This window comes from Aplidium turbinatum, chromosome 8 (assembly GCF_918807975.1).
Source record: "Aplidium turbinatum chromosome 8, kaAplTurb1.1, whole genome shotgun sequence".
NCBI lineage: Eukaryota > Metazoa > Chordata > Ascidiacea > Aplousobranchia > Polyclinidae > Aplidium > Aplidium turbinatum.
The window spans coordinates 15,917,392-15,927,761 of record NC_137479.1 but is presented as its reverse complement, the minus strand read 5'-3'; the positions used below and the strand labels follow the sequence as shown (position 1 = coordinate 15,927,761).

At 40.8% G+C, this 10,370-nt stretch overlaps 1 protein-coding gene across 4 annotated transcripts in view; it reads right to left on the bottom strand.

The window, feature by feature from the left end:
- Positions 1-148: 148 nt before the first annotated feature.
- The window catches only part of LOC145775710 (F-actin-uncapping protein LRRC16A-like), a 55,776-nt gene continuing 45,554 nt past the window's right edge, over positions 149-10,370 (bottom strand). For 3 of the 4 annotated variants that reach the window (XM_082587060.1, XM_082587062.1, XM_082587063.1), the window contains 19 exons: positions 9,798-9,935; positions 9,187-9,395; positions 8,764-8,876; positions 7,729-7,848; positions 7,595-7,651; positions 7,359-7,471; positions 6,846-6,933; positions 6,058-6,316; positions 5,588-5,776; positions 5,044-5,132; positions 4,873-4,973; positions 4,494-4,576; positions 4,298-4,407; positions 4,105-4,224; positions 2,892-3,048; positions 2,247-2,333; positions 1,862-1,891; positions 1,672-1,752; positions 149-1,259 (listed from right to left, as the gene is read on the bottom strand). In XM_082587060.1, the coding sequence (XP_082443186.1) occupies positions 1,249-1,259; positions 1,672-1,752; positions 1,862-1,891; positions 2,247-2,333; positions 2,892-3,048; positions 4,105-4,224; positions 4,298-4,407; positions 4,494-4,576; positions 4,873-4,973; positions 5,044-5,132; positions 5,588-5,776; positions 6,058-6,316; positions 6,846-6,933; positions 7,359-7,471; positions 7,595-7,651; positions 7,729-7,848; positions 8,764-8,876; positions 9,187-9,395; positions 9,798-9,935 (2,155 nt within the window). In that variant the 3' untranslated portion in view covers positions 149-1,248. The remainder of the gene's footprint in view (positions 1,260-1,671; positions 1,753-1,861; positions 1,892-2,246; positions 2,334-2,891; positions 3,049-4,104; positions 4,225-4,297; positions 4,408-4,493; positions 4,577-4,872; positions 4,974-5,043; positions 5,133-5,587; positions 5,777-6,057; positions 6,317-6,845; positions 6,934-7,358; positions 7,472-7,594; positions 7,652-7,728; positions 7,849-8,763; positions 8,877-9,186; positions 9,396-9,797; positions 9,936-10,370) is intronic. The other variant, XM_082587061.1, reaches the window with a different exon arrangement.

The following is a 10,370-nucleotide window of genomic DNA, read 5'->3' as shown; positions in this document are numbered from 1 at the left end:
GTCAAATGAACAAATTCCAGCACAGTTTCATTGGAGGATGCAATGGTGTTCATACTGTTCAAGCCAAGACCAAGCGAACAAGCAGCCTAGGCCAACTCTGCATACATTTTTTTCCTGTGCTTCAAACTACTGTCATACTCAAATCAAGGCACTTTCAAAATGTCTCTTTATTCAAATGACTACAAAACAACTGGTCAAGCAAATGTAAGAAAGCTATTTAAGCACATGATAAGGATTAAAGGCAGTAGCATAACTGGAGATCATTGTTTGCATTTTTTTCAGAAAAAAAAGTAGGGGAGAGGCTTCAACATTTGTTTTCCAAAAAGGTTCAATGCTGCTTAGTTTTGTGCTATGATACTATATAAAAATTTTAAGTGTTTATATTGCAAAGCCTTTTTCATTTTAGGAGTTGTTTATAGATCATAGCATTAAGTTAACAGAAACTCGAATAAACACTATCCAACCTCCGCCTCCTCCTAACACAGGCAAACCATAGACAATGTGAGGCACGTTTTTTTTTCACCTCCCGCCAGTTACGCTTCTGGTCTCAAGGAATTATCCAGACAGCAAAATCCGTCGTCGTTTTTACATTGATTCAACGTAGATGTTGACTCAATGTAAAAACAACGACGGATTTTGCTGTCTGGGCATATGCACTATGCAGGCTATCACAATCGAAGAAGTGTATTTTTTTTTCACCTTGGCTAGTAGTTTTCAGTGACAGAAAGATAAAATAACTAAAATGTTGACTTTCGATTTGCATCGTTGAACGTATGATGAAAATAAAAATTGTTCGAAAGAATCGTGTCTTAAATTTACGCCATACGAAATATTCAGTGGAAACTCTTGATCTAAGATTATATTCATTTGGCAAAAACCAGTGATTACATACAGATCTAAAACACAAGCTGAGGACGAGAAAGAAAAGTGCGATAACACATGCTGACTTTCTTAACAATGCACTTTGTTGTTTAATTGAAATATGTTCCTTAGAAAGAAGCTTCTCTTTACAAAGAATACTCGTAAATACACTCTTATTTGTTAATATTTTATATATAAATAAGCATGATTTTGCATCACAATTTATACTGCACGAAGAAGTGATATAGGATTACGATCTGATTGAATGCAAAGAGTATAATAGAAAAAAATCATAGCCACCGGAATGCATTACGCTGTCGCTTGCAGGATTAATAGTTGACACCATGAGGCATGTTTATCCAAGATAGACCAAGCGCTAGGTGGTGCTCATGCCCCATCTGCAGAGAAACAAAAGAGAATGCTCATCGAGATCCAGTTGATTACAAAAGGCGAAGATCACAATGATACAATACGACCAAACGTATTCTCACCTTCGTGCACAAATAACAATGACAGTGCAGTTGTGAGCATGAATAATTTGTCTTAGCTTGTATTTTTTTAGTTCAGTAGGTCATATAGGTCATTGTGCCTTTGAACATATTCGAAAATCTCATATTCAATCAAAGCTGAAGACATCAATTCATATTCGCAACCGCACTGCCATTCTTTTATGTGCTCAAAGGTGAGAATATTTTAAAAGTTAATAATTATGATATGAAACCTCCGCAACTTAATATATCACGCGTACCAGGCAGCTTCAGCTCTTAACATTCAGATTAACTTAAGAAAAAAAGTAAAATTTGATCGAACCTTTTTTGTCCTTCTTTCCCCACGATGCCGCTCGCGTTCTCACTAATGACGTAGCAGCGGTGTTCACGGGTTCAAGAAATTCTGAAAAATTAAGCAGGTTACTGAACTGCCAATCGCCGTTGGATGACGTTGCTCAAACGTAATATAAGCTTGAAAAAGCTTTATCATGATGATATACAAATCGACTCACCGGATACTGGGCGAGCTTTTCCATCGTTTCCTGAATAACAAAACATGCAAATGAAAACAGCTGCAGTATGAAGTACACTATACGACACGTGCCAGTTACCATACGTGTCAGCTGCTAGTAACACACAGTCGGAAGTTAATATTTCTTTCCGGTTAACAATACCTAGAAAGCTACAAATGGAATGTTTCCAGACCAGGAATATTTTCATCAATACACAGCCTAGCAGCCTTCAGCATTGTCACTCAAGTTTTAATTTTTTGCTAGAACATGTCGACGCAAAAACGCTCACTGATCACATTGTAAACCGCCATGTTGATTTTACATTACCATGCATTTGATCAAAAATGGGACAAGTTAGCAACTGTATGCTCTGCTTGACACTCACCGAGTCGGTGGAAAGCAGGTTTCGGTTTGTTCGGCAGTGGCGGTGGTTTCCCTTTAAGTGGCTTGCTTGGAGGAAGCATAGGTTTCCCTGTGAAAGCAAAACTATCGTTGTGACCAGGTCAACACAACAATCCCAAACAGCAAAAACTGTCTGCAGCAAAAAAACGTCTGCAGACGTTGAATCAATGCAAAAATGACGGTTTTTGCTGTCTGGGATGCTATTCCTGCCGACGGATGTCACTAAGTTGATGGCTGTAATCTTTATGAATACCATGTCGTCCAAGTGGGATTGACACATCAAGTCGCTTAATATAGGTTGAAATATACGTCGTATGTTGATGCAAAGCAAACTAAAAGCGAACACAAAGTATCAAGATAAGCTCGGCCCAAGTAGCCTGAGACGACAACTAGAAAAAGAAATTATGTTTGAACAAAACTGTGCAAATGAAACCCAAAGAACATTGAAAATTGAAGGTGATCGTTATTTGTGATATCTTTTAGAAAGAAGTTTATGGAAGATTTGAAACAATCAGTTTTAGTGTCGCAACTGTTCCCTATGAAGTTAGTGAGAGATCGATTAAAAATATTATTTCAGTCGAGCGTTATTCAAAACCAGCTGGCGTGAATAGATGCCAACACGTTTTACCTTTGTCAGGTTTCGATTTTAATTTGGACAGGAAGGATCCCTTCGCCTCCACGTTGTTATTGTTGTTCTCGTTGGCGGCTTCATGTTTAGGAGACTTTGTCTTTGGCGAGGTGACCGGCGATTTTTCTGATTCGTTGGGTTTCGTGTCCTCGGATTCCTAAGTTTCACAAACAAAAGTTAGCAGTGGTTTCAACTGGAAAGAAATTCCTCACCAAAGAGAAATTTCATGATTTCAGGGAAGATATCTTAACTATGAAGCTAATTTGTTTAATGATTAGGTTTTAGTTTCCAAGGTGTCAATGGCTTCAACAATTAGTTCACCACTTCACGTTGTACAGTTTCGAAAAATTTTAAAGTATTTTGCTGCATCTTGGTTTATACATTATGATTTGGTTTTGGTTACTGAGACCGGAAGGCTATCTTTGCATCCATCTTGAATCAAGCATTAAGTGTCATGTCACGACACAGATTGACGTCACGGTTAACGTTAAAGCGACGTTCTTCTGGCATCGTACTGTCTTGTTCAACGACCAACTATTTGGGTTTGCTTATAAGGGGAGTCTGTTGCAGTTAGCGTTTCATATTGTATTGACAACAAATAGAAAATCGCCCCTTCCGGTCATTTTGGCGCAACTTCCAACTCTCTAGCTTTTACCATATTCGTGATAAGGCCAGAATAGCAAAAATCTGCCAGCTGTCACATCAAGATGACGTCATAATGAAAAAATAACGTCATTTTTAAAATCAGTGACGAAAATCTAGTCAGAATTTGACCCGAACCTAATTTTCCTGAAAAGTTGCCTAAAAGTGGGACACCCTAATATTTAAAGAATAAACAGTAAAGCCTGTTCAGTGTTTATTAAACAGGCTTGTTGTTTTAACTTTTACGCCAACCCATGTTATAGCGACAGCGTCTTACCCAAAGACGCAACAACTTGACAGGGATGACAGTTGGACACGGAAAGGTTGCTCACTTAAAGCACAGGGGGAATGCATCAAAAAAGATTGGACACAACTGATTTAAAGTAAAGACCGTTTCATTGAATGGAAACACATGTATGATCGTTCTTGTTGAAAACTTAACAAAATAATTAAAAACGGAATAGTCGTTTAGTATTTTCGAACAATATTTCTAAATTTCGTATTCGATTTTCATGACATTGAAATGGCAGAGAATCAAGAAATCTTAAACTCTAAAAAATCCAGAACAAACCGGTTTCTTTCCCAGTTTCTTAAGTTTCATTTCAGCGAGAAGGTTCCCTCCGAAGCCCATCCCCGGCATCACCATCGATCCCTTTGGTCGTCGGGTGGGGGTTCGCTCCTCAGTCTTCTTCTGAAAGACATTTTTTCGTCAACGAATATACTGCGTGATACGTCACAATGATGTCATGATAAGTAATACGTACGGTTTCCTTGACTTCTTCATCTGAAGCTTCCTCCTCATCTTTTTTAATTTTCTTCAACATCCCGGGTGATACCATAGGCATCCCCATTCCTGGGAGCTTCTTTGATATTTCTAAAATATTAATTATTAATATTAACGTCACTGGCGTGTTACGTCATAAAATGATATTGCAACGTCACGGATGAGGTCGCACTCACTCTTCTCTTGCAGCCTTTCCTTCCTGCTGATCTCTTCCTCTTCTTCGATAGTAGGAGTTTCCGTGAAATCAGTGTTGGAAACACTGCAAAAACAAAGCATCACTACCCGCAGAGTGACACAGCATGATTGACACATGCGCCAAAAGCAGGGTCGGTCCAATCAAAGCATAAAGATTCAAGTTGACTTTTTCATAAAAAAATCTTAGAATGTCAAAGAGTAAATATCGTTTGCGCGATTTTTCAAATTAGCAAAAGAAAATTTACTGCAGAAAATTTTTGGAAAATTACTGAACAAAATGTTTTGTTTCATAAAACTGACTTTTCGGTAGAGTGGTCGATCCTAGTCACGTGACTACATATCGAAACATCATCCACTCACTTGTTGCTGAAGAAAGTGTCGACGTCTTGTTCCATAGGGACAGTGTTGCTCTGTTTAGTCGCTTTCTTTCGCGGTCGCCGTTGTGGACCGCGGGGACGTGCCTGAGGAAACCGCAAGTTGAGACACAATGAGTTGTGATGTGTTCATACACTCGGCACACGTGCAACTCACCTTTGTGACGTGTTCGAGTTTGACGTGTTCAGTAACATCAGGGAAATCCCCGGCAGCCGCTGCGGCGTCGACAGAATCGACCGAATCGTCTAAAAGCCATTAACATTGTTACAAAAGTTTTTGCCTCAAGTCTGCGGATGAGACTTATCTACCCACAGACAGCAAGTAATTTGCTAGGTTGATGAAAGTTTTAAAGCGAGCGAAACGGATCAATCACCATTGTCTAATAGTGTAGCGATTGTTGGCGAAATCTACATACGCTTCACTGTTTCAGGTTGAATGATTTATTTATAACAACGGACAAGCCAAGAAACTTGAACATAGCTTCCTTTCACGTGAACAAGTTCACGTGGTTCAACAGCCTCAATCCTTTCAGCAAACGTCGCTGCAGATGCTTTGCACTTGCTTAGACGTGAAATTCGTGACTAACTGTTGCGTCAAAATACGTTCAGTAATGCTTGAACCACATTATAAAACATAACAGTTAAGTCTAAGTCACGCTCCTTCATTCACCAACGATTAGCATGCACGAGTCTCCACTTACCGTTCCTACTTCCATCTCCTGTATCTTTCGATTCCACTATCTTTTTCATATCATCTGTACTTCCATCTTCTGTCTTCTCTTCTACGAGCGATTCCTCAACCTCTCCCCCAAAGTGGGATATCTTCACAAGCTCACTCATCACTCTCGATTGCTTGGACTCGCCCAGACGTGGTGACTTGGAAGATTCTTCTGCAATATAATTTGCTACTTTACCTATCTGGACGTGCTATCACGTCATCATGACATAAAATATTCGTCATTGTGACGTAGCAGATTCGTATGAAAACTAACAAGCGGACTAACATCAACCCTGCACTGAATGACACAACGCAAGGGATTTAATAGATAGTAACAGCAGCTGCCTGATTGACAGACTCGAGTCTTAATTCGTCAATTTCAGGAATGTTGAATCAACGATTCTTGAAGTGGAAATGACGTTAACAGCCGAAAATTATCAACCTGGCGCTTACCGTACTGGGGTGATGACGTAGCCGGCCTCTGACGTCGCTTAGCAACGCTCTGAGCTCTTTCTTTCCTCATGTTAGGAAGAAAATCTCCAGGTTTCTTCTCCATGCCATCCTCATCGGTGACTCTGATGGTGGTTGGACGATCGGGAGAACCGTTGCGTTGTGCATCCGTAGCTTCCTCATCTATCTGAGGGTGGTTGGATGCACCGGCTTCTGACGATCCTACCTTTTGTTGATGCTTGTGTTTGTTCAGCTCTTCCGTCTGCAACAAGACTCGGATGTCATCAATAGAGCAACTGCAGCGTTCGTGGACGCTTCATGGCTAAAAACTTAACCACTATGCTTGTCCAACGAATACATATGATCTCCGTGCACAGGGTGACAATTACTCGAATGCAACAGCGAGAAATATCTGAAACTCCCCTCTACACACACGCAGGTTACAACTCGCCACTAAGCCGTCGACTGTGATGATTCATTCTTGTTTCGATGACGTCACCATCAATGGTTTATCAGCGAATGGCTTTCCTCACCTCTATCAGCCTTTCTCTGTCGGAAGAATTCCTCAACAAGCGACCGACACAGAGCGTCAATCTCGCGACTAGCTGTCCCATCACTCACCATGTCATAGTACCACCATAGCAGGTCAACACTGCAGCTTATCTTTCACAATAGACCAGTCAAACGACTACCCACTATGTCAGTGACAAAATTGCAACCGGAAATGACGAAAGTAGTTCACAACACGATTATATAGATATAGCTTACCAGCGCCATCGCGCGTTACTTACCAGAGAAACATTTGTTTGCGAGAGGGCGGCAAGAAGGGAATCAGTAACTTCATCAGATATCAGTGTTGCGATGGCAAGATTCAGTTCACTGCAACAAAAATTCTCTCACTGTTTCATTGCTATCGCGTGTTAATATTAGCGTTAACTTTCTGAACGATTGTGCTTAGCTTAAGCCTGATATCTTTAAAAGTATCTTTTGAGCTGACGAAGTAGCATCTACAATTAACAATTCTACATGGGTGAAATTGCAAACATCTCAATTGCAGCTGCCGAGCGAGATTATGATATCCTATCAGCTCCTAATCAAACAACCTATCGGAAAATTAAGATGCAAAAACGACTTGTGGCGATCTGTGGATCCTTCCTTCGAGATACTATCAATGCAAAAAAATAGATTGTTCCTACTTTACTAACATACCAACAATGCTCATTCCTATGCGTGTTGGCCAATGAACATCATAAAAACAAGCCAATCAAACCATAAAACTCTCTTAACGTGCTAATTATTCTCACCAGACTTTGTTGACAATTTCTACACCAGAGCTCTTCACTACATGATCTCTGATACAATTGGCTGGAAGAAGACATCTTTCTTCAACTGACGACTTTACATCATCTTCTATATCCTAAAAGTGAACAAGCAAAATTGAAGCAAGACCTATATCAAGAGTACGTTGCTGCGATGTTGCATTATTGCTGCATAGTGCATATTTCAATTGATTTAAAATTAACATCGAGTGTTGGCAAACCTTAAATATGTGTGGGCATTGAGCCTTCGCACTGGTGGTCATGGAATCCACAGTCTCCTGCAACAAGAGACAACTGTTACGTCACATCCGCGTAGCCATACCTTGCCACACCTTGCACACGTCACGCCCCCTACCTTGAGCTGTTGGGCGACCATGTCATCCATTGTCGCCGCCATCTCTTTGATCTTCCGCTGCAATTGACTGTCTTCTCCCGAAGTTCGTTCCATGCCCAATCCGTATATATCCGAAAGCAACTGAAATTTATCGTCAATGAGCGTTGACTCAACGTAAAGAAACGTATATCGAACAGGGAAGGGTACAATCAGGTTTACAAGTACTTTGTACCTCCTCGTATCAGAAAGTGAACAAGTTGGGCGATTTTCTGATTTAGTTTTTTTTTCAGGGTGATATTTGGGTCTGTTTTGCTGTTGGCTTGAAGAACGCGTTGTAAAGTGCTAGTCTAAAAGCAAGCAAAAGCGACATTTACACAGAATTATTCCATTTAAACCAGTGAACAATAAACATGTAGATTTCTTTCGCACTATTTTTAACTGAGCCATACGGTAGGCACTTTTACATCACCCACTCGTCGAAGAGCGCCTGCTTTTCAATGTGAAATTGCTTTGTGTTTTGTTTAGTCACAATTTTCATTATAAACTCCATTAATTGCAGTCATTAAGATCCTTCTTGCACTCAGTTCAGTTGCAGAAGAAAAAATAGTATTAGCAGAGGGTGGGAATCGAACCCACGAAATCGAAATTACTACTCCTATGCTCTAACCATTAGGCAACGGTGGTTGTGGCAAAGCATTCAGTTAAATTTCTTTGTATCAAAATTTTTCGATCAGAATATCACGTGTCGAGTCACATGACTGAAATCAGCTGAATCGCGAGTGAACATGTCACGCATGATTGCATACCTCTTCGACGAGTGGGTAATGTTAAAGCGCCTACCGAGCCACACAGCCTTACAACAATGGCAATTCTGTATCACGTGAGCGTTAACTTTTTCCGCGAACTTCAGAGATCCACGGACACATGACGATCTTTTGCGGACCACCGGTCGCATGACACTGGTATGTCCATGAACGCAGCCACGCATCACAATTGTATTTAGATTTTGTTATCAATATGATGTCACAATGACGTATACCACACCAAAACACAAACCTGCTTTGAGTTCTTTGCGTCCTTCACAAGGTTCTTCGCGTCCACAACGGCTGCACTGTCCGCAGAATCGCCATCAAGTATCTCCAGGGCGTTGATGGCGTCGTCGACTTTCTCTGCGCAGAAGTTCCATTGTGACGGCATTTGGCAATGCAATACGTGGCGCACGTCAGTTTGCTAGACAACGTCCAGCAAGACTCACAAAAGAATCCATTTCATTTGTAATGAATTAAAGAGAGCTTAACAGATAAATTAACGGTATATTTATGTTGCACCAGCAAGTTTCTTTGAATGTAAGTTTCAATCTTTGCTTTAGATTAGTTAGGCCAACAAACCTGTCCGTTTTACACTTATTCAACGTCTGCAGATGTTGAATCGATGTTAGATGGACTGATTCGTTGGTTGTGGCTGGAATTTAAAATATACCTGCGACTTTATCGAGCACTTGCTGGGCGGTGTTGGCGACAACCTTTTGCAGTCTAAATTGTTGGTCATTGCTTCCTTTGTTGCTGTTGGCGTTGCGCAGCAGCAGATCTTGTATGCGAGCCAACGCCGCCTGGGTGCGTTCCGGGTTGTGTTTCATCGAAGATACAGCGTCGTTGACGGGATAGGGCATGAACCGCAAGGAGTAGTTCCTAAGATAGAGATAAAAAGATCAAACAATCAATCCTTTGTTAATATGCTCACAATAGAAATGAGGGGTTTGAGTTTGTAATTAGCTGGAGGAAGAAGAAGGAAGGTGAAATCCTCGTAAAGTGTTCATTCTCAGACCTTCGTCATTTGCAATTTGCTTCACTTTAAAAATTGCTAGCCCACTCTACAAATTGATTGCACCTGATCACTCTGGCTGCAAACCGGATAAAATACACATCGTCAACAACAGAACCGCTTTGATGCTACTAGTACTATTGTAACAAGAACCCAGAACTCGAAACCACAGCGCCACAAGTGTCACATTCTTCAAAATAAATGGAAAACTCTTAAAATGCTGCAAAAAAATAGAAGACGCTTGTCACAATCCATCGAGTAGCACTCACTTTTCCATGGCGTTGGCGATTTCATGAAAGCCGATGGCAGACAAGGTGTTTCTGTCCATGTGCAACACCTTCAGCTTGGAGTTGATTTGTAAAGCTTTCGCAAGCACACGTGACCCTGCATCGCCCATGTAGTTACCACTGTAATGAAATGCGCAAGTGTCTATCAACAATATACAGAGACCAAAATCCGATATTTTTACATCGATTCAACGTTTGTAGACATTGAATCAATGTAAAATGGCGGATTTTGTTGTATGGGATTCGTCTTGTTTAGCATTGGCGATTCACAATCTAATTAAATACCGATCAACTTGAACAAGTCTGCACAACGACTGGCGTCGGTTGCAACAAAATAAACCACTTTTCACAGACGACACGTTAATGCAGGACAGCAAAACATACGACGGCTGGCAGAATGGGGCCACAAATGCGTTCTATACGGCTCGCAAAAGCATTTTAAAAATGTATTTCGTGCGGCCCACCAAAGCTTCTCAAAGTCAATCACAACAACTCAATTTTGTCAGTTTTCTATAGAGCCGAAACTAACGGCCACAGCAATTTGTCTCCAACCGA